The sequence below is a fragment of the Sturnira hondurensis genome, unplaced genomic scaffold, assembly GCF_014824575.4.
Source record: "Sturnira hondurensis isolate 20B ecotype Veracruz unplaced genomic scaffold, ASM1482457v3 Scaffold0006413, whole genome shotgun sequence".
Lineage (NCBI taxonomy): Eukaryota > Metazoa > Chordata > Mammalia > Chiroptera > Phyllostomidae > Sturnira > Sturnira hondurensis.
The window spans coordinates 57278529-57303008 of NW_028079044.1; the positions used below are offsets into that span (position 1 = coordinate 57278529).

Genomic DNA, 24480 nt, shown 5'->3' on the forward strand with positions numbered 1-24480 from the left:
TGTCAAACGAGGAAACTTCAGAGGTGGGGAAAATATGAGGGATTCCCAGGACATGCCCCCCCGGGGTCAAAAGGGAACACTAGGGACAGGTCTGTCCACCGTCACCAACGTCAGCACATTGGTCTGGCGGCCATGCCCCTGCTAGCTCTAGGTTTCCAGGAAACAAGGTACTTCAGCAGTTTTTCTTTATGTCAACACGCATCTGATCTCTAATTAGACTTACTAAGCAAGATGTTTAAGGCAGGTAAGCTATTCCTTAAATTAATCAACCGAGTGCCTATAATAAATGCAGCAGAAGCCCATCCCTGAATAAAGTCCTCAAATAAAAATGAGAGTATCCAGCGGGCTCCTCCTTGTTTGAAAACATGTCTGTCCACATGCTGCGTCAGCACACGGTCTCTCGCCCAGCACTGGCCTCAGATCGCTGGCCTCTGAACAGTGTTGCCGTTACCACATCAATGCAGGGCAGGTGGAAGGGCTACAGGGTCTTCCTGTCTTCGGGAGTCTCAAATGGAGACTGACAGTTTGGCGGAGAGCCTCATGGTACACAGAAGGTGCATACTGTGTGCCCATATATTCAAGGTGCTCTGGGAGCTTAGCTGGGATGCTCAGCTTGGGCTAGCAAGCCTTGGTGGTGGGGAGTGCGCAGAGGGCGGAGCTTTGGTTTCACCAAGCCCCTGCAGGAAGTTGGTGATAATCAGCCTTGCCCCGTGAGCACTGCGTGTCCCAGGCAGAGGTGGCACGAACCCAGCAGGACACAGTGAAAAACACGCACCTCACAGCTAAGTATCTCTGCGACGGAGTCAGGTCTTCATCCTTTCGAAACATGCCTGAGAAATAAAGACAGGTACTGTTACCAACCGTGGTTTCTCCGAAGAAAAAACTGCTTCTCCCACACACACTTTTCTCATTTGAAATCCACACTGTCCTCCCAATTTGGGCGTAACTGTTCAGAACACTCGGCTCCTTTCCTGCTCGCCACGGCACACGCTTATCAGTCACGTCAACGGCTACCGTGGAACCCCGCAGGGCCAGGTCTGTGTGCGATGGGTAACACATCAGGGGGCTGATCTGACTCTTCCTTGCAGAAATCGGTATTAAGTTGAGAAATTCCCCACGGCAAGCACATTTAACAGTAAACGCACCCTTGCTGGTGTGGCTCAGTGGGCTGAGTGCCGCCTAGTTTGGTTCCCAGTTGGGGGCACATTGCAGGCCAGGTCCCCAGTAGGGGGTGTGAGAGGCAACCATACACTGATGTTTCTCTCCCTCTCTTCTTTCTCCCTTCCCCTTTCTCTAAAAATAAATAAAATCTTTTTTAAAAAGCAGTAAATGCTGTAACTTTTTACAAGGGTATTAAAAGGTTTCTGTATTGGATGATCTAAATGACCAGCGTCAGCATTACAGGAGGAATGACTTCCCACACGACAGGACTCCCGCCAGTGCGAGCTGTACTCTCTACTCTCTTCACCCGAACGCCTTTCCCCCAAACAGAAGGGCAGTATTACGATTACACATCAGCTTCCTAGATCCTAAACCCAATGTAGAGACTAAACGAAAATGCAAACCACCACACTTGAAAAACAGCTGTGTGTCTGCCCCGGCAGAGGGCTCAGGACGGGTCATGCACACCCCGGGGCAAAACCTGCCCGCTCGCTGGAGATGTAAACCACGGATCTCTACATTCTTGTGTGAAAACACATGTGTGTGTTTCTAACAAGGGACGGAAGGCAGGGGGAAACAATCTGATTTTAATAAAAACATAACGCAGAGGTGAAGCAGAAATCAATAAGCCTTTAGACTAAATATCTATCTCCTTTACATCCTAAATTGCCACTGATGTGGGTCATGAGTGGATCACACTATCTTACTTTGTCCCCTAATGGGATGCAAAACTAAGATAAAATATGGAAGAAAATGAACACTCTAATAGCCCTAAGCAGAGTTCAGTGTTTATTCTCCCCTGCCTTACCTCGATAGAGAGCAGAAAGTTATGGTGGCATCTTAAGCAAAAGATGAATTGAGTACGCGTTCTTTCAGTGATGCAAAGTTCATTTCTAGATTCTTACCGTCATGGATTTCGTAAGCCAAACTAGTGATCTTCTGGGTGATTATCATCATCGGGCTGTGGCGAAATGACAAATGTTTCGAAAGAGCACAGTTAACACAAGAGTTACGGTGCAGGGAAACAGTTCAGTCTGCTTACACAGTGACAGAGCCCTGGGCCGAGGTAACCTGGAGGAGACCTGGGTGGGCGGTGGCACAGGAGAGGGGGGCCGGGCCTCGATGTCAGAGCAGAAGGGAAAGCTCATGCAGGGCCCGAGATCCCGGGGAGCAGGGCTGTGGCCCAGCCTCACTGTGCTGGGAACAGGGGGGCAAAGGGGCCAGAGGGGACAGACTGTGCCACCAGCTCTGCCTCCGCACTGTCTAAAAGCCTCCGCTGCCCTCTGCCCTGGTGCTGTGCGTCAAGGCGGAAAGCAAGCTGCTGGGAAAGGGGGAACAGGCACAGCACTAGAGGAGTCTGGGTAAGAAATGTGGAGCAGACAGGACGACGGAAACAGGGGAGAAAGGAACAGGACCTGCGCCCATCTCCCTGCTCCAGGAGCCCGGCACCCCGGGGGCAGCGGGGTGCCAAGGACACCCCTCCTCCCACAGACAGCCCCTAAAGCCCACAAACCGGGGCACACCTTTGGGAAAAGACAACCTCCAAACCACGTCACAAGTAATTAGCATTATTTTTGCATATCTTATTATCTCTGACTGAATGGATCACTTAGAAAGGAAGACATTTTAAAGCTGCATGAGAAAACGACCAGGACACATTTCTACCCTTTAACTGTCAGCGTACATACAAGCACCGAGGCACAACGAGCCCCGAGTTCTGCGTTTCCGTCTCTGGAATTTCAAGGAAGCGTGCAGGGAGAGTGTGAGCCCTCTGCCTGTGCATGGCCACCCCCGCACGCACCTCGGGAGAGGGCAGCCGGGCGGGGGGAGGCGCAGACCCCAGCCGGCCCGCCGGCCCCGCTCGCCCCCACAGCTCAGAGCGCCGGGCTGGCCAGGGTCCACTGACCCCTGCAGCGAAACACCAGCATCTTCAAGCCCTTGCAGGACACTGATCCGTCCAAATTACCCCCTGAGACATTTGGTCCACGCCACAAAATCCCTGAACCTGGTACTTGACCTCTGGTTCTTGGGCCTCGCTGACCCCCCGACCTAATGCTGAGACCGGCCGGGCTACAGAGGCAGGGAGGGTTAATGGACACAGTTGTGGACCAATAGAGCACAATGGTATTTTTAACGTGTTAACCCTGTACAGCACGAGTAGCCACGGACGTACGGCCTGTCTGAACCCAGGGGTGTTTTCTAAGTTCGGACGCTTCCAGCAGGACCCAAGGTCCACTAACCCCTAACCACGCAAAGAAAGCCCATGACTTTTCACAGTGTTCACCACCCCATTAAGGGTTCATTTGAAACATACCTCCCACTGGCAATTAGATGCCCAGACCTGCCCAGGATTTATGTCTCATCCTCTCGAGGCCAGGCCTCAGGACAGCCTGGGCACTGACAGTGTTGTGTGGCAGGGAGACGGTCATCCCCCAGGAAGTCCCTGCCCCGGCCCCCACGGGGCAGCTGTCTGTTCACACAGCTCCTGCTTAGGAAACTGCGCTTCCGCCGGCCCGTCTGCCAGGACGCTCCGGACACCCAGGCACAGGGCAGCTTTGCAAGGAACTCCACGTGCCTTTGAGGATTACAAAACAACCCTATGCTTCCCATTTCCCTGGGAGGAATGAGGCGACTTCTCACTCTGCCTGATTCTCTTCATTGTTCAGTTCACCGATGAATGATAAAATACCCTTCAGTTCTAAATTCTAATGTCCCTGTCATCTTAAAACATAGTAACAACTGGCAAAATAATTATGAAATCTGTTACCAACTTAGTGACATACTACCTACTAGGGAGGCAAAAACAGCTTTACCCCACTACACATGTCCATACGTTCATATGGAAAATGATACAATGAAGAGTCAACAACACAGGAACAAACCCCATGTTTCATGTGCCGACAGTGAGCCTGCCTCGCCCCACACCCCCGACCCCCAGTGTGAGAAGTCCGGAAAGTGGCCGGGGCATTCTGCGTGCATGCCCTCTGTCCACAAGCACGCGCCCTGCCCTCTGTCCACATCAGCCTGCTTCCTTCCCAGATTTCCACGTCTGGGGCAATGCCATCGATGGGACCACAGAGGCTGTTCCAAAGCCGTGAAGTGAGGCGCTATCGCGCTTTCTCACCGCTGAATCCCCAGCACCCAGCACAGGGCCTGGCATGGGATCGGTGCTAAATGTTTTTTAAATATTTTATTTATTTATCTTTAGAGGGGAAGGAAAGGAGGGAGGAAGAGAAGCATCAATGTATGGTTGCTTCTCATGCATCTCCTGCTGGGAACTGGCCCCTGCCGGGAACTGGCCTGCATGTGCCCTGACTGGGAATCGAACCACGATCGTCTGGTTCGCAGGCCCTCGCTCAGTCCACTGAGCTACACCAGCCAGGGCTTTAAATGTTTTTCAAATACCAAATAAACTGAGTCTTCTAAGTGCCAACATCTACGACTCCTTCTGCACGTCAATTACACCCCCTCCCTCCTGTCCATTCCCATCTCTACTAGAAAGCATTTACCCTACTGTTTTATGACCGGGTGTCTACTTTCCGGTCCCAGCAGGAGCAGCGCCTGCAGCACCTGGCACGCACACGGCTCCACGTGCTGACGGCCCGCAGTCCCCACCCCCGCCCTCTGTGTTTCCTCTGCTGGCGACCGTCAGCCCTGAGCACCAGTGAGTGGAGGCTGCACAGCCTCTGGCCCGGCCCGTCGGGGGGTGGGGGGGCCGGGGCAGCGAGCGTGAAGCACAACCCCAGGAGACGCCATCACTTAAGGAGTGACGAGGAGGAGCACGCTGTGAACAGCAGTAAAGAGCACGGCAGGAAACGTTCGGCAAGGGACAGAAAGGTCAATGAGCCCTCAGAAACGTGAGCCAGAGGGGAAACTGGGCAGGCGAGCCCGTCACAGACGTGAGTGTGACCAGGGGACAGAAGAGGGATGGGGAGGGCAGGACACACCTCAGTCCGTCATAGCAAAACGCACTGTGCAAAGAAAACCCTTCCAGGTGGAAACATTCCCACTGTAACAGAGATTACCTGCAGCGATTTTCTCTGCGCTACACTGTGCTCATGAACACCCATTCCAGAGCCGATCAGAGTGACCAACAATTACTCCCTTACACCGCACTGACGTCCTGCCACCTGCGGACTGTGTATCTAGGGAGGCCTCAGGTGCGAGTGAGTCACTTCCCAGGAACAAGTCTGAGACAGGTTTCTGTGGATCAGAAAGACCTCGTCTTTCCCTAGAGGGGAGACCGGAGTTGGAGGAGGGAGAGGAAGCAGGTGGCTTCAGAGTCTCCTCCGAGTGAGGTCAGGGCCTCGGATAGAGCCACTGTCCCTTCTACATGACGACACGAAGATCAAGCGGAAGGACAGCTATCTCTGCCACTGGCACTCTGCTGGGCATGCGGAAAAAACGGGTCTAACTGTTCACAGTGATGAGACAGTTTCAGGTAATATTAAAAAACACCTTTCTGATATAAAAAACTAAGACTCTAGACTTCTTGAAATTTAAAAAAAAAAGAGATGCAAAAGTTCTACATTTACATGCCGCGCCTTCATTTTTTCTATGCAGAATGAGAACAATAGGATTTAAGTTCTCTCACACAGCAAACCTCAGCTGCAGTTAAACATTAATAGAGAATGAATGCTAAACACAATTCCTGTGCCTCACTGCTCCATTACCTCACGCTAACTCCGACACCTGCACACTCACCTGCAAAGCAAGTAGAGCCTTCGAGGTCAAAGGCCACCAGGAGACAAATTACGTGCAACTGAGGGAGCTGTGGCCTGTCCACTGCCATCTCTAAACAACAGAACCCAGTGACCCCAGATAAACGCCTCTTACCTGACGCCAAATGAACACCCAGTGAGAGATCACGGAAAAGGCCACGAACACGCATGCAGTGAGTAATCATGGACAAAGCCACGAATATACACCCAGTGAGAGATCACGGAAAAGGCCACGAACACGCATGCAGTGAGAGACCATGGACAAAGCCACGAACACACACAGTGAGAGACCACGGACAAGGCCACCAATACACACCCAGTGAGAGAACACGGACAAGGCTGCTGGCTCCCATGCCGCACCCACTCATTCATTCACTTTCCTCCCTCACTCAGAACACGAGTAATCGGTAAGCGCCTACAGTGCATCAGACACAGCCGTGAGCAAGACAGAGCTCTCACTATTGTGGAATTTATCCTGCATTAGAGAGACAGAAAATAGACCAATTAACAGGTAAATATATCAGGTGTCAGATGCTGCTGAGTGCTGGGCAGAATGAGACCGAGGGGGAGGTTCATGGGAGTGCCAGCACAAGGCTGAGAATTGCCCTGGCCCAGAAGGTGACATGCGAACAGAGAACTTTTTATAGTCAGGGAGCAAGCCACATGGAGGTCAGGGGTCAGAATGTCCCAGGAGAGAACAATAAATGCAAGAGCCCTCAGGCAGGAGCGAGACAGGCAGGTTGGAGGGACTCTGAAGTGACTGGGCAGGTGAGTAGAACAGGAAGAAAAGGTGAGGACAGGTAGCAGGTGGTCAGACGGAGTAGGCTTCTATGGGGACGCTGTGACAACACGCAAGGGTTTCCGGCAGAGGAGTGTGGTGCTGGGTGGGGACAGGCAGGCAGAAGGGCACAGGGACAGCTCCGGTGGTCTCAAGGGCAGTCTAGCCACCCCTGGAAGGTCGAGCCAACGGGCTCTGGGATAAGGAGAGTGGACTCGATGCAAGGTGTGCGGCGCAATGTCCTGAGGCTCTGGACAGAGCAGCCGCCCAGAGGGACGGCAGCAGGAGCAGGGGCAGCAAAGCAGGGGTGCAGTTTTAGGGGGTTGGTGTGAGATGCCCGTCAGACGGCTAGGGGAGACGTGGTGCACAGGAGCCAAACTCATGTCCAAGGACTGGCCGAGAGCCCTGACCCTACTGCGCACCAGCGGGGGAAGGCTGGGAAGCTACTTCGCTTTCCCTCCCCAGAGTAGCTATAGAATGGGGATGAGAATGCCACCGCACAGACTAAATAAAGGAGCAACGTGGAGGACACCTGAACAGCATCCGAGACACAGATGTTCAACAAAACTTGCACTGAACCAGTGCTGGGCCCGCCGCTCAGCCGGGGCAGGACCAGCCATGCCGCCGGCCCTCTCTGAAGCAGCTCTCTCCCCAAACAGCTGACGGGCGGGAATGTGAACGACTGCACGTGTGAAGAGCTGAACGAGCAATTTGAAGAGAAGTGTAGAGAACCGAGAGGGAACTTCGAACAGAGCAACAGAGGGGAGGATGCCTCTAGCAGGAGTCAGGGCCTCGGGCAGAAGCACAAAGACATGGACACAGAAGTGTCCACCGACCATCAGGCGCCTGAAGAGGCAGAGGGCGCGGGGGCGAGGAGGCGGGCAGGGCGCTCCCCGGGCAGGGCTTTGAAGGCTAGCTGTCCGCTTTTTAGAGCCTTGAGGAAGAAAACACTGCGTATTTCTGATAAAAATCACCACACCACACTGCTCTGTGAGTGGACCTGACACCCGGGAAAAGGCTCGGGGTGGGGAGCAGGCAGATCAGACTGCAGGAGAGACCCACGCCTGTGTCCTCTGGGCAACTTGAGCCTGCGCGAACAAGAGGCTCCCCATGGGTCTTTCATGTCCCACGGTCAAGTTTAGTAGGTTCCTACCCTGAGGTCCCACATGTTTCTCTCTATGTGTATTTCTAGGGATTTCACAGTTTTATTGCTTTTGAGACTAGGACCCTGTCTCTACTGTATTTTCTAACGGATCACGGCGGCTGAAGGATGTCCCCGCTGCTTTCCACCTCTTCCGTATCTACCTTCCGAAAGCCGACCACCTCCGCATTTCGACCTTTCTGCAGAACAAACTTCTATTTATTGACAGGGTCCCCCTCAACCACCCAACATCTAAAATGTATCCTGAACCCACCCCCCAACACACACAACACCCCTCCCACACCTGGTGCAGGGGAGACTGCCCCGAACGGAAGCACTGCCTGGGTTTTCTCAGACAGAGCCTGGCTTCACTTCTCGAGCATCGTTTCTGGGGGACAGGACCCCTCAGCACGAAGGGGGGGTCACTTTACTCAATTCTACCTTCTCCAGCAGCCAACACTTTGGATGGGTATTGTATCGAGTTAGGATCTTCTCTGCAACAACACACTCAGTTCCTAAATGCCTACAGATGTCATTAACGGGGTTGCCGGGCTCCCCAGGGCTTCTGCTCTGTCCTGTGTCCATTTAAAAAAGGAAAAGGGGAGCAAGAGGGTCCTTCGACTTAGTTCTGCTGGGCAGTCCCCTCAGCTAATGTGTTTCTAATATTTATCAGTTCACTGGTAATGGCCAAATGTTTTTTTCCTAACTGATAAAAATTACACATTAACTTAGAATTTTATATCAGATTGCCCATCTTTAAAATGCTACGTTATTTCTCTCCCACATACCAAATCTTTAAATGTAATTTTAAATATTTTAAGTACAATTTTAAATTTCAGCAAATACTTACATCCATGTCATTAAAGCTGTTTAAGAAAAAAAAGAACAGGCCTTTTGCTCTCAATGTAAACTGCCCTCTAGTGGAGAACTGTGACCAGTCTCCCCGCCCAGAGTGAGCGGACGAGGTGAGGGGAACGCTCCGGCCCGGCTCCCCCAGCAGCCCAGTCGGGGGACCCCCAGACCGTGGAGGAGGCGCCGCCACAGGGAAGGGGCCCGGCTGCCTAAGTGACTGTGGAGCACGGCCCCTCCCCCGTGGACTGTAACATAAGTGAGAAACAGACACTTGTTACGTATAGATGGTGAAGTCATGTCATTTTTTTCACAGCAGGGAGCCTCTCCCCCACTGGCAAGGGAGGAACAAGAGTTTGGAGTAGCAGGTAAGGGAAATGAAAGAGCTCCGGGTCCGTGTGGAGACTCACGATTTGACAACACTGTCCAACCAGCCGCTATTGCTGACATTTCTACCACCAACACGCATGAACTGCATTAGTCAACGACATCCTCTTTGTTTCTAGTTCACACGAAACGCTTCATTTCGTTCCTAGCAATCATCACACAAGCGCTTGCCGCTGTGACTGGACCCCTCAACAGGCCAGCTCTGCCCGCACTGCTCAGGTTTTCCTATGTTGTGTCTGTTATTCTTCCACGCTTTTCTCACTGAATTTCCTACTTTCTTCTTTACTGAAGCACGAGTGTGGGCTCACCGACTGTTTATCTCATGCCCCACTGAAGCACGAGTGTGGGCTCACCGACTGTTTATCTCATGCCCCTCTGCGCGAGGCGTCAGGAACACGGAGGTGATTGGACCAGGACAGTCACTGACCTCGGAGCGTGAGCTGTCCCGAGTGACGGGGTCCCTTCAAATACACCCAGCCAGTCCCTGCTTTCACCAGTATGATGACGACCTGGGGCCGGGGTCACTTCTTCCAGCTCGTTAAGGTTTTCGTGGTGGCCCGATGCGTCTACTGACCCTGCCCCTCGGCCCATCTTCTCCAGGAACGCCATTACTTTTAAGCCGGACCACCAGCACCCGCTGTCCTTTCCTCAATTCCAGGGGGTTTCTCGGTTCTAGCCGACATCCTGCCAACGGGACGATCTAGTTTTTTTAGTGTATTTACTCTGTTTCGCTTTGGCTTGCTTTTGTTCTTTTGAATGCAATCTCCTTTCACCTAAGCTTATTTTTAAAACCTGTTTAATGAAAGTAAAATCCACTTTACTTTCATTAAGGACAAAAGGGCACTTCATCTTATAAAATTTTCTCATTTCACAGCAGTGATTTCCCTCTAAGCTCATACACCTCTGGTCCACTTCTACTGTTGGACATTTTTTTCATAGATGCCATGATTTGGTTTTTTTCCTCTTTAGCTATCCTTAAATTGGGTTTTCTGGTCATTATTAATCCTGTCCAGATAACTCAGACTGACTTAAAAAGTAGGTCTGTTATATCTTGTTGAACGGAGAAGTGGGCGCCCTTGCCACAGTGAATGCAGAGGTTCATGGTCACTTTCCCTCCGGGTCGCTGGCCGCACCCCTTTCCACAGAGGTGAGCAAGCTCACCCCCCAGCAGGCAAGCAGGCAGGCAGTCCTGTGACGCGCAGAGAGCGCCAGAGAGGGACCGAATCCCCTTCAGAGAAACCAGAGCCAGAGTTACTTCCACCACCCGCTGAACACGGGACAGTAAGAACGAAGAGCATCCCATGAGAGTGAGAGGCAAAGGAGCGAACACGTGCTCACGGGTCTCCTCCAGGAACTCCAGACGGACTCGCCGGCCCGAGGGCCTCTGGTCCAGAGCAAGCCCCATGGGCGCGAAGAGGCAAGGACAGGTGGCCAGGTCTCACACAGAAGCTGCCGAGTGGCCGTACAAGGAGGACATGGGGCGCAAAGAGAGCGAGAACGGGCAGCGAGCGGGCGGGCTCCAGGGGGGCGACTGGCCACCACCACCAATGACGGCAGACATTTCTATCAGAATTAGGGAATGCTTTCAATACGGAATGCCATGTGACAAATTCAACTGCTATGTATTTAGAATATTTTAAGGCAATTTAAAAGGACAGGTAAATTTTGTGACTTATGTAACACTACAAAAGGCCACTTTACAAGAAGGAAATTTCTAAATCCATAAAGGACTTTTCAACTACAATGTTTAGTGCTAGCTTTTCATTCGAACTACTAAATTTAACTATAGTTTGTCCTTTAATGAACATGTTAGAATAGAAAAAAACAGGCTACTGAATCGAAGGTTTCATCTTACCCTGAAAAATCAGCGGAATATTGTCCGTAATCAAAGACATAAACTCTAGTAATCTGGCACACTATGAGGTATCCCAAAGCAAACACAAAACAACATCTGGAAAACAAAAATAGGCTAGATTAGTGGAAATGAAGAGTCATTTTGTCACAGAACACATTTAAGTAATTTATTAACTGTTCGATATGGTTCAAAATGTCATTATTACTAGATCTACTCCACCAGGGCTTTCTTCAACAAATTGTGAGAACCCCCGACCACTTCCCGCTTCGGTTTACTTGGGTTCTGCGCCACCTCCGGTGGTAAACGCACCCGCTTGTCTACCACGTCCCCTCCCCTTCGGAGAGGCTGCCACGCCGACTCCTGCACCTGAGAGCCACACGCACGCACGAAGCTGCGAGTGCTGCGGTTCGTTCTGCTTGTTGTTCCTTCTTTCTAGAAAACGGAATTCAACACAAAACATACACTAAACCAGTTCTTACTAGGATTTTCTAAACTTGTCCTCAACAGTCTGCGAGCATACGTACGTCCTTTGTGTGCGTCCGTGCGTGTTTACTCACAGGTTTAGGCATGAAAATTCAGTGGTGTTCAGTCTTAAAATGCTCGGAAGAGAGTCGCCATAATTAAAAACACAGCATGGGGAAGAGAATTTACCCATCAACAGAAGAGACCACAGACCCAGAAACAGATCCCAGAATATGTAACTTGCCCAAAGTGAAAGCCGCGGTGCAAATGAACAAGAACGATGGATGACCACCTGATCAGTTAACGGTCGGAGCGGAAGAGGGGGCTATTCCTTCACCGCGGCTCAAAGAACTACACACGCAACCTAAAGCCCAAATGCGCTGAAGCAGTGGTGTGGTTCAAACGTGCTCAAGGGGGGAAGTAACTTTATAAACATGTATGAATGAAGACATGAATGGGGAAAAACAATACATTGGGCTAAAACCTGACACTTTCCATGTAGGCAATTCAGGTGTTTTTTAAAATATTTTATTTATTTATTTTCAAAGAGGGGGGAGGAAGGAGAAAGAGAGGGAGAGAAACATCAATGTGTGGCTGTCTCTCATGTGTCCCCTACTGGGGACCTGGCCTGCAACCCAGGCATGTGCCCGGACCGGGAACTGAACCAGCGACCCTCTGGTTTGTAGGCTGCTGCTCAGTTCACTGAGCCACACCAACCCAGGTGGTTTTATGAAAGAGTTCTTTCAAACTTTAGACAAATAGGCAATTCTGATCTACTTGAACGTTCCTGAGCAGAGGAAAGTGAGACAACCTTCCTAGGTCAGGTGTCTGACAAGTTACTATATTCCTGAAGGCTGTATCTGATGAAATAGCATGCGTGCACACTCACATAGTGCTGACAAGTCAAACTGAAAATAATTTCTGGAAGTCACAAGGCAGACTGCACTTTCCCAGGACGCGGCAGCAACGGTGCCCAGTTCGTGTGCTCTCCTACAACCTGAGCCCCCCCACACCGACAGGAACCCTGCTTCCTTACCCTCACGGGGCCCCTAACTGCACTGACCAGCAGACTGCGGCAGAAGTAACGCGTCGCCCGTCCAGGCATGGCCCATGATTTGTCGGGCAGTGTCTACTTCCTGCCTCTGGGAGGTGGCTGTCGGGGAGGTGTGACTACCCTGAGCCCCCCCTCCAGAGGTTCCAGAGGGCGGATGAGCCAGAGGAGGAGGGACAGAGGGAGGTGGGGGGAGAGAGCCGCCCAGCAGTGCCAAGTCCTAAGATCCGTGAGTGAAGAAGCTGATGTCACAGGAGAGAGAGGTGTCTCTCCAGCTGAACCTCTCCCCAATTCCTGACCCACAAAACTGTAAGGAAAATCATGCCCCCATTTATTTCAGGTTTGGTGTAGAGATGCGGTCAGAACAGAAGCTGGTGACACCAGGGCACCATCCAAACAAAAACTGGAGCCGCAGCCCTAGCTTCAGGGCAGGTGGCAGGACAGGCCTGGGGGCACTGTCGGTGACAACGCCACGGTGGTGGGTGAGGAAACTAACTGCAGGCCAGAGAGAAGGTGCCCATGTTCTGCGGCAGCAGAAACTGGGCAGCCCCGCTGCTCCCCTAATGGGGAAAACAAGACCCTCCTGTTAAAGTGCAACTGGTTTCTTTCACGTGCATGTGACAAAGTACGGAGAGAGAGGAACTGAAAAAGAAAAGTGTTCAGGTTTTGAGCCATATTTCGAAAAAATAGAAAGGGCTCAGGATGTCTTCCCAGCCAGCAAAATATTCTTAACATACACAAGGTGAACGTGAAGTCCAGGGCACGCCTGGATGACACCCCAGAAAGGCTGAAGGGCACCCCTTGACAGGACCTCTCAGATTGACAAAGAGCTTCGAAGAACCTTACGGGCAGGCCTCGACCGTCTCTGCTAACGAGGGGCTGGTAAGACCCCAGGGTCTCGTCCCGCAGAGCTGCAGATCCGTAGGCGCACTTTCTGTCTGAAGCACCGCACTTACAACTAGATGCACAGGAAGCCCACATCGTTTCTAAGGCAGCGGCATGAAGTTGGATGGCAAGGGAGAGACGGTTCAAACTAAAGAGACCTTCAGGTCCCCAACAACGCACAGCTAAGACAGCTGTTCCACTGCAACATGGAGCCGTTTCCCGTGACAAAGGAAAGCGAGCTCAGGGTGTGCCACAGAGGGCCGTGTGCAGGGTGAGGTCTGGGTCTAATCCAGGGAACGGAAACAGGTGTCCGTCTGCACCAGTTTGCGGCTCGCTCTCCCTCCAGTTTTAACAGGAGTGTCGGCCACGGTTATCCCACCTCTGCTCACCACTGCGTCCCAAGCAGGCGAGGGGCCAAAACCTGCCCCTCCAGCCTGCTGGTCCACCGATGGAGAACTGCGCTGGAGTCGCCACACACAGGCCTCACTCCGAGTAGACCGACTTCGCTCCCACGGGAGAGGTCTCGGGCTGGATGCCACGGGGAGGAAAAACTGTGGGGATCCTGGGAGAAACCCAGGAGCACTTTCAAGTCGGATGAGCGTAAAATGTGGGGCCAGAGGGCGGACTGTCCCCAAGGGCCGCTAACCCCAGCAGCAACCCCCCCTGTGGCAACGCAGCCCCGTTCAGCAGGTGCAGGGCTGTGGCTCTCCTCCCCTTGAATCTGGACCGGCTCATCCACAGAATAAAACGGAAAAAAGTTCCCGAAACCTCCAGGCTTGGTCGTAAGAAATCCTGCAGCTGCCCACTGGGTTTCCTGGAACGCTCGTCCTCAGCACGCCCCCCCCACACGGAGACATGACACGGGAGTGCTCCGTGACAGGTCCTGACTGCTCTCCTAACCAACGGAGCTGACACGGACGGACAGCCCTCTGGACAAGACTTACCCTGGGTGTCAAACTCAAATGACAAGCGTCCCAGACAACAATTAAGAGCTACCACACCAGACCCTAAGCAAAAAGTGTCCAACTGAGTCTAGTCAATCTACAGAACCATGAAAAGTAGTAACTGCTGTTAAGCCGCTAAGTTTGGGGTGCTTTGTCATGCTGTACGTAATAGACAACTGAAATGATCCCTTTAAAGTTTAGCACACTTTAAAACTAACAGTAATTTAAGATTATTGACCTTAAGTCAAGTAGGCCTCATCTGATAAATGCAAGTATGGTTCAATACAGGAAGACAAGTAATAGATGAGGGGGAGCCCCCAAAACCCAGAGTTTATTTATTAAAAAATGTGTACTTACTCTTACATGTTTAAACTTTAGTCACCTTCCAAGTCCTGTCCATTTGATGCAATACACTTATCAAGGTTATTTTTTTCCCTCTGCTCAAAACAGTTTTTGAATTTACTGATTTTGATGCCTTTTAGTGCTTCTGCCATTTTTTGTTTCACAGCTTTGAGACTTTTTCTATCCAGGGGGAAGAAATAGTTGCTCGGGGTGAGATCAGGTAAACGGGGGGGGGGGGGTGGAGCATGGGGAGCATGCCATTTTGGGTCAAAAAGCAAACACTCAGTGCAGGGCAGGCAGGTGTGCTCGCAAATCATGGACAGGCGAGCGCAGGGAAAGAGTCTGCAAAGCGAACTCACTGCAGCTAACCTCACACAGCAACACCAGGGGATTGCCGGTACAGAGGGGTTTCTGGAAGAGTCACCTAGCAGGGGTCCACCCTCCAGGAGGTAACTCCAGTTTTGGGGGTCTCCCTTGTATATCATCACAGTTATGAGTCATAGGGAAAAAGAGTTACGCTAGATACTAAGCCTATGGCCTCTTCTCTTTTTACTTACGTTTTGTCCTAATTTCATTCTGTGGACTATGACGACTTTGGCACTGAGTGCCAGACGTGCCTGTCAACTTGACCTTGCCATATGAGTATCTAACAATGTCAAACTTCGCTTGCCCAAAAAAGCACTCGAGACCAATAGGCTGTTTCTCCCCAGCCTTCCCCACCTCAGAAGTAACAAAGCCCGACCAGCTGTTCAAGCCGGAAACAGCTGACTCCTCCCTCTCCTCCGCGCCCACAGCCATCTTCGGTCCACTCTCACCGGCCCCACCTCTAAGGCACACCCTGTACCCACCCCACGGTCTCCACTGGCCCCCTCCCAGTTTAAGCTAACAACATCTCTGGTCCGATTCCCCAGTGTTCTCCTGCTGGTTCCCCTGCACCCACGCTCACCCGCTAGCAATCCCATCTGCACAGAGAAGTCAATTGTTATTTTAACAAAATGCACCCCCTGCTTAAAATTCCCTGGGAGATTCCACTGCACTTCAAACCACAGTGGGGCCCAGCCTTCCCCTTTGATGTCATCTTACACCACTGGTGACCTTGCTCACCACACTCTGGCCAGCCTGGACATCCCTCAGGTCGCTGAACACACCCCCAAACACCCCACTCCTGGGAGCCTGGCACGGGCGGCCCCATCTGCCACAAGCCGCTCCCTCTGGCTCCAGGAATGCCTGGCTCTTGGGCATCAGTTAGTTCTTAATTCACATGAAATAGCACCGTTATTTCATTCGTGTCACTCTGCCAATAGCTCTGTGTGTGTATGTGTCTGTTCACCTGCCCACTGTCTGTCTCCCCCGACCTGAAGATTAACTCCAGGAAGGCGGGCCCTTCATGGGTCTTTTCCACCCATGAAACTCGTAGTTTTCAAGGACACTGTAAATCTTTTACTCAATTAATTCCTAGGTATTTTCTTTTTGATACTATAAATGGAATTGTCTCTGCACTGTCATTTTTAGACTATTTGTAACGTGCAGAAATGCGATCATTTTCTGTATACTGACCTGGCGCCCTGCGCCTCTGCCGAACTCGCGTACTTACTACGTCGGCCGCCTTCTCCACGACCACGGCGGCACTCGTTACCATGGCACAAAATCCACTTCCCACTTTTTTACATTTAAGCTCCTTGTGTCTTTGTAGCTAAAGAGTCTCTTACAGGCAGCTTCGGGTTAGAGCCTCTCTGTCTTGTCTGACAATCTTCCGATTCCCATGTAACGGTAATTATGGACACAGTTAGATTCGTGCACATCTGCCGTTTCACTGCTTATTGTGGACACCGTACTTTGCCGGGCGATATGCACACCCATGTTTGTGTGCGCATTATACACAGAATTATCACACCCATTATTGTAGCATGGTGTGTAATCACTATACCCATGTATAATTCGCCTTATTTTTCCCTAAAAAATTTGGGCCGGAAGTGCACATTACACACGGCAAAATACAGTATGTCTCAGGTCTTTTATGTTCCTCCTTAGCTGCCTTCTTTTACATTAAAACAAATATCTGGTAATGTCCTTCTTAAGTTCCCCTGTTAATTTTTCCCACCATATAATTTTTAGTTACTTTCTTAGTGCTTGTCCTGGGGATTACAACATGCATTTTACCTTGTCACCATCTATTTCAGACTAAGACTGACTTAATTCTGACAAAATGTAGCAAGTTTGATCCAATACAGCTTCATTTCCCCCTCATCCTTTGTGTTATTACCACAGGCATGGTGTCTGCACATGTTACAACCCTAACACTCGTGTTATAATTACTGCCTTATATAGCTGTATGTCCTTTAAAGAAACTTATGTGTATACCCTCCTTTGTATTTAACCCCATTATTTACCATTTTCAGAGCTCTTCGCATCTTCCTGTGGATTCAAGTTAACATCTGCTACCCTACCTTCTAACCCAAAGGACTTCCTTTAGAATTTCTTGTAAGGCAAGTCTTTGTTCATCTGAGACTGTATTTCACCTTCATTTTTGAAAGATAACTTTGCTAGCTCTACAACTTATGATTGAATTTTTTTCTTTCAGCATTTAGAACACAGCATTCCACTTCCTTCTGACCTCCATTGTTTCTGGTAAGCACTGTATCATTCCTCTGTATGTAATGAGTTGTTTTCCTCTTGCTGCTCTCAAAATGCTCTCATTGTCTTTGTCTCTCAACAGTGTGGCTACAATGTATCTTCACGAGAATCCGTTCATCCTACTTGGGGTTTGTTGAACTTCTTGGATCTGGAGAGCAGTATTTCTTCAAATACTTTTCTGTCCCTTTCTCTCTCTACTCTCCTTTTGGAACTCCCACTACTCGTATGTTGGTATACTTGATGTTTCACAGGTCTCCGGGGCTGCCTGTTTTTCTCTGATATTTTTACATCTGTGCTACAGATGGGCTAATATCTACTGATCCACCTTCAAGTTTACTGATTCTTTAGCCATCACAAACCACTGTGTAGAACTTCAGTAAATTTTAAATTTTGGTTATTTAACTCTTCAAAACTCTAGGGATTTCATTTGGTCCTTTTTAATAGTTCCTATTTCTTTATCGATATACTCCCTATTTGTTGAATCGTGGTCATATCTTCTTTAAATTCTCTGAATAGATTTACAATGGCTGCTTTGACGTTTGGGGGTCTATTTAGAGACAGTTTCAACTGGCCAATTCCCCTCCCCAGCCCTCGTTTCTCCATTTAAAAAATGCTCCAGGAGTCACGCTGTGTCTGCATATCTCAGAGGTCAGCTGATGACTGGCCAGAGCTTGTGCTCAAACACTTCAACCAGTAAGTCTTCCGCCCTCTGCTGATGCATCTATGTGTCGGTCCAGCAATTCTCAAGTCTTCCCAGCTTTTAGTCTCTGCCCCCCCAGACCTCCCTAGGGCAAGAACACAGCCTCCGGTCAGCCAGGACTATACAGAGGTCTTCTCAAGTCCCTTCACAGCTCTCTCATTCCAGGATCCTTCGGTTCAGCGGAGGGCACGCGCCCTCGGGAGAGGAGAGCTGCAGGCATCCTGTCAGCCTCCGCACAGGCCTCTGCCCTCTGCTCCTAAGCAAGCCGGTCGCCTCCGGGATCAAAGCCATGTGTTCGTGGCCAGGCCTGCACTAGCAGAATTATTCCACCAAAGAACGAAGAAGGCGAGTAACCCCAGGCAAGAACACCACAGATTCCCACTGTTCTTACTCAAAAGTCAGCAGCTTTTTAGTAATAAATGCTTCTCAAATTGATGTTTTGCTTTTGGTCAATTTCCAGAGCCCTGAAATGGTTTTGAGAAGTTCATCTGGTTTTACAACTGTTTTGGGGGAGAAAATGTGTTTACCTTTGCACCCCTTAAAAGAAGCTCCATCAATTAACATGGCTTTTGTAGGCCAGTATGGAAACATTATTTCTGCATTAGGGAAATCAGAGTTCCAACAAAGACCTAGAAAATCAGAAACTTATCCACACCTTGTGAAGTCTTGGTGGCAAAGAGAGATCGCCAGACCTCACTAGGGAGGGAGCTGAGTTCTGTCCATGGAAAAACATCTCTATATTTGCTATTCTAATGGAGGAATTTTAAAACACTTTTAAAAACCACCTTCTTTACCAGCAAAAGCCATCCATGTCTCTGTAGGAGAAGCAGCCGCCCCTCCAGGCCCCGCGTTAGGCTTCTCCCTGAGCAAACACGCCACCCCACCCCCCCGGTGTCTGCTGACCAGAACACACTGAACTCTCTCCTGGAGACCTGTGGGCATTCCCATGTTCTCCAGTGGGATTCTGCTGCTCCTGGGGAGCTGGGGTTTGCTGGGGCATCTGTCCCACCTTTCTGACCAGGTGTTCTCTCAGCTGGAACAGAGACACCTTGGTGAGTCATAAATACAACAAAAGTCATGAGGGACTCTGTTCATTTACAAAGCCTCGCTCACGAACACGAGGAGCGTAGCTTAGCTGTACAGACTAGGCCAGGCACAAACAGTGACCCCGACACCTGAAGTTACTTGACTCTTTTCTCGTCTCACTTTCTCTACAGGTGGCAGAAATGAACCGAACCGCCCAGCCATTGTCTAGCCTATTTACAAAATCCAACTTTTGCTCTCACACCTGGATTAGTAACATGATGAAGTCACTTACCAGTTCTTTACAAAAAATTTTCCCAAGTTGATTCAACTATACGTATCAAATTGGGTGTTGGCTGTTGGCAATAAGCACGATTAGTTTATCTTTCAAAACACAGACTCTCACAGCTTGCCTCCAGACTGAGAGTGCACGCACACACTGGAACCTGGGCAGGGGCTCGGGGGCCTGGACGACAGAGGTGGTGGTCTGACGACCCTTTACCCTCTCAGAAACTAAGGAAACCAGAGACGCATAACCCACACTAACACCAGGCATCGACATTTACCATATTACAATACAAGAGAATTTTTAAATAACTGTTAATTCACGAATCGCAGTAATAAACATGCCAACACAAACAACATTTTTGTGAAACGTACATATATTTTCTAAAACGAACAAATTAGTGAATTGAGTGGCACTGTTTCACACTTGTGCCAATCCCTGCAACGCCTGATGTACTGAAAGACAGCTGGATTCTCAAACAATTCTACGGCAGCGCCATGCGCCACGCCACCCCTCCACCCGGGAGGGGGCCCGTCCACCCGGGAGAGCAGGAAGGCGAGAAAGGTGGGTCGTGCCCGAAGGTTATTATAAAAACAGCTTCGACCTCCCACTTAGGAGCTGTGCACACTAGTCTAAATAATAGTTCTCTGATCACTTTTGATTGTTGGAAGGAAATGGAGTCCCAACAGTATGTTGGTTCTCTACATGATTTTTTAAAGTATAAAAGGCACACAGCGCCCAGCCCACTCTGGCCTTTTACCGCCTCTGGAACACAGGTCACGCGAAGGCACAGACCCCAAACACCCCAAGGTTAATGTCTAAGCCAGAGAAACCCAGAAACCGCATCTCTCTTCTGGGCTTTATTAAGTTTAAGACAAAACCCAAGATGCATTAAGAGACACAGATGTCCAGGCTCGCTTGTCGTGACCGCCCTGCACCAGGAAGCCCGGCCGTTCTTCCGGCCGTCGGACAGTCCTTCCAGCACCCTCTGTCTCTCCACGGCCGCTCCAAATCAGGGCTGTGCAACAAGCGGGCAGCAAGGAGGTCCGTGTGTTTTCCCTATACAAACCAATTTAACTAAAAGTATTTTAAAATCCTATTTTTAGTTCAAGTGACATTAAACAGTATTTTAAAGTCTGTATTATATATTTTGATAAACAGCACTTATCAAAGTCTAAACAATTTTAAATGAAGAAAGAGATATTAGATATTAAAATCACTATTACTCATATATGTACGTAAAGGTTAAAACCTGTCCCGACACTGTATTCTAATGAAGACAAAGAGAAAGCCAGCCCCAATATCATGTCTGAATGGCACTTGTCACTCTTTCAAAAAATAAACTAAAATGTTCACACTATCTAGTAGGCGGACAGAAACCTCTTTGTGTTTCTCCAACTGAAAACAAAGGAAACCCCTGAAAGAGTCATGGTAAGTGAGCAGTCGGACAGCACAGGACCCGCCGTGACCCGGGAGAGTGGAGGAGCAGGGCCTGCATCCACAGACCCCGGGGCCAGCAGGCACTGGCCTTGGCCTTGTTCACAGGACTCCGCCTTTTGGAACCTAAGCTTCCTGGGCTGTTCTGTGGGTGAGAACACCGCTTACACAGGACCGTTGGGACAGGTGAACGGAACGCTGGTGAAAAGCACTCAGCGACATGACTGACACCTAGAAGTCACCCTGTCCCCATTCAGATCCCCAAGTCCAAATCTAGAGACCCCATTAAACTGGAGTTTCTAACCCAGTGAGAACAGTCCGCACGGCGCACCAACGCACTCACAGCGGCAATAAGCCGCAGGCAGGGCCGCCATTCAGCTCTGCTTCTCCAGATCGGCCCTCCTTTCTCGCCTGGAGTCAAAGCGCACAGCCCGGCCAGGCAAGCTCTCCCGCACACACCTCGGTGTGCACCCGTATTTCACATACAAGGGTGGCGTTACGGCACGTAACTGATTTTGTTCATCATTCTGACAGACGGTTGTGTGTGATTTTTCTCTCGTTTAGGCCAAGATCAGGATCGTGTTGTAAGAGTGAGATTAATCTCCAAAAGTACTCAAAACCGGGAGATGAGTCCTTGTACTCTGCCAACGGGAAGCGTTCTTATTTTTAATCACTACAACTGTTTACTTTAACAGATGATCATCACTTTTGGAACAAGAAAGATGCATCATCTAATCGAGTAGCATCTTCAAACTCTCTCTCATTTTTTAGCTGAGGACGTGGAGAACCAGCCGCCAGCCTGCATCTCGGACGGCCCTGGCCTGGCAGACCCCGTCACCTGAGTAACCGGCACAGGTCTCTCTCCGCTCCAGCCCGGTCAGACGTCATGGCAACACCCAGCATGGCACCTTTATTTACCAGGGGATGGGAGGTAGTCTCTTTAGCGTCCCTACATTAATGTAACCACGCCCTCTTCCTGTGAAAACCTCAATCGAAATGGGAAAAAGTCCTGTGCTTGCTCATGGACGACTGAATCCTCCTTAAAGGAGATCCAGTTTACAACTGGAAATCAAATTTAGAATTCAAAGTCCACTCTACCGACTTGCCAACGAAAAGGGGCCTGACTGTGCTTTTTCCCAAGTTTGGGTTTTATGGAGGGGTGCTGGGCCCAACAAATTTTTTAGGGATCCAACAGGAGCCGGACACCCCCTCACCTGCCAGCACGTAATAGATGCACCTTCCTATGGGGACTGAGGATACTTAAAAACCTTTAATCCTGAGCAGAGTGTGCCAAAGGCCGCTGCATCCCTGTGCACCTCGGCGGGAAGGCAGTGAACACACCCGCACAAGGCCCTGCAGGTGCCGGCTCCCCCATGGTGCAGCAGGAAAAGGCGTGGCCCCAGGTACAGCCCACACCACCGGCTCCAACGCCACAGCGACCAATGACTCACTGCTCACTCGGTGACACAGGTCTGCCACGCCCACCTGTGAGGACTGAGCCAGGATTAAGTGGCCCGGGGCATGCTGCTTGCATCACTGACACACAGCGATGACGGAAACGTTAACTAATACAAGGAGGGCACAAAACAGCGATTTTACAATTGCCTGTGGTTTTCCGAGTGAAAGTCAACTTTTAGCACAGCACCACCAAATGGGCAGCCGCAACCCAAACCACTTTTGAACCAGGTCCACAGAGAGCAGGAAAGAGACAACCCAGGAGTCTGGCTCCCTTCCCGCCAGAGTCTACTCCCTCTCGGGGGACCTCGGCCTGTCCTCAGTGAAGGAAGCACTTTCCCCAAGGAGCTCCCACCGAGCCACCAACCACTGCTAAGTAACTTCGTGAGCACAAGTTTTCAAGCAACACAAGGCCTCCGCCTGCCAGATGGCACTGCCAAGATTACCGCCCTGTCCTTGCAGAGGGAGCTCCAGCAACTCCCAACGTGCTTTTATCCAGGATCGTGCTGCGAGAGTCCCCTTCGTAGTGGCAGCTCTCAGGAGGCCGGGGCAGGAATGGACTGGACCACCCGCTCCGCAGGGCCCGGTGGATCGAGGTAAAGGCCACCTCGGCTCAAACTGCCCAGTCCCCAGGCCTGCAGTTCTAAGGTGAGCTAAGGGCAAGAAAACTGAACAGGAAGCGTGAACAGGGCTGCGAGGCAGGCCACCAACTGTGCTCCTTAAGGCCTGGAGCACAAACCAATACACCTGTGTGAGAATACTTAACCAAGCCAAAATCAGAGGTGTTAAAAAAAAAAAAGACTCAAAAGTGAGAGCAAACAACCACTCAACCAAGCAGAACTGCACGGACAGCCCCGCCCTCCGGGCAGCCAGCATCTAGGCACTGGAGGCCCAAAGAAAGGTGCAGCGCCCCGTCCAGCGTCCGCACTCTGCAGCGAGGAACGCAGCATCACCGGGCACAGCGGTGACCGTGGTGGCGTGCACACTGACGGGGAGCTCTGCTGGACATCATGGAAACACTGCGTCACTAAGAACGACCTCTGGAAGCACCCCCCAGAATCTGAGAGCCTCTTCTTGGTGGCCAGGCCCTCTGTCCAAGCAAAGCTCACCTGGACGCCCGCAGTCGGCTGAGTCACTGGTTCAATCTACTCTGGACTCAGGCGGGGAAAGGGGCCTGGCCATGGTCCCCAAGCTACCAAACATCTGGCAGGGCCCAAATTCAAACCCAGGCAGGGCTGACTCCAAACCAGCGCTCACCCAGTCAGCCACAGGCTCACCCAGCCACAGCGGCCACCCAGTGCAAGTCCGAGTCTCAGTCCCACCTATTCCTGGGGCCTGGCCAGCTGCTCGAATTCGCTGTCAGTAAAGGAGGGGTCGCAGGAAAGAACTATGTAGTATTCCCCAATTTTAACAAACATACTTCAGCGCAATTCTACTTAACACCAAATACTACACTCTGCTTCTGCTAAGCCTGCAGAGAACCCTGCCCTCGGCACGTGGGCACAACTCCCGTCTGTCTGTCTGTCCGCAGTCGCAGGGGTGTGGTAAGGCCATCTGGAAGCATCTGGTGCAGACAGCCTGTCTTTTCATCTGCCACTGGACGCCAGTATTGGCATGACAGACATCTGTTGCGTGACTGACAGCCTTAGTGTCCCCAAGCGAACAGTGTGTCACAGTGGCTAAGCACCAACATGCCCTTCTGTGATGAGTCTCTGAAGACACCATGGCAAAAACATCAGCTCAAAGTGGCGGAGAGCTGGGCCAGGGGTGGTAGGTGTGACACTGCCTTCTACAGCTCTGCCTGTCCAAGCCCGTCCCAGCCTGGCTGACCACGTGATCCATGACATTTTACTGTCTCTCTCTACATCTTTTATGTTTCTTCTGGTCAGCTGTTTTGTTGAACATTACTTGCTGAGTCACAAAGAAAATACTCCGGCTGCATTTCTCAAGATCAGCAGGCCTGTCGCCCTTCCCATTTTAACCACCCACAGCTCTGCAGCTCTATTTAAATAATGGGGCTTCTCTGTGCTGTGTCCCGAGAGTCTTCAACGTCCTGGAACTCAAAACAAGTTTTCCCATAGAAAAGTTAAAACAAAAAACTACACGAAGGGCGTTTCACTCCTCGTATGAACACAGAACAGGAACGTGTGAACGTGGGTGTCCTCAAGCCGGTGCAAGTGGCATCCATGGAGACTGAGGGGACAGTGGGGCACAACAGAGGGGTGCCCATTGCATCCACACTGGAGGTCCGATCCGGTAGCTCTAGGTCCAGACTTCCTGTCAAATGCGTGCAGTCGTGTGCATCTCGGAATTTGGGAACACACTGCACACGTCATCGCAGGCTTAGGATCTTCTGGTCCACTCTGCCC

The 24480-nt window shown here is 50.7% G+C and overlaps 1 protein-coding gene across 3 annotated transcripts in view; it reads right to left on the bottom strand.

Moving 5' to 3' along the window:
• Positions 1-24480, bottom strand: part of MBOAT2 (membrane bound glycerophospholipid O-acyltransferase 2) — a 66862-nt gene that overhangs the window by 14214 nt on the left and 28168 nt on the right. Inside the window, exons 4-6 of one of the 3 annotated variants that reach the window (XM_037048681.1) lie at positions 10893-10988; positions 2067-2122; positions 776-830 (exon numbers count right to left, since the gene is read on the bottom strand). In XM_037048681.1, the coding sequence (XP_036904576.1) occupies positions 776-830; positions 2067-2122; positions 10893-10988 (207 nt within the window). Of the gene's footprint in view, positions 1-775; positions 831-2066; positions 2123-3475; positions 3678-10892; positions 10989-24480 lie in introns of those variants that run through there. The other 2 variants (XM_037048683.1, XM_037048682.1) reach the window with 2 other exon arrangements.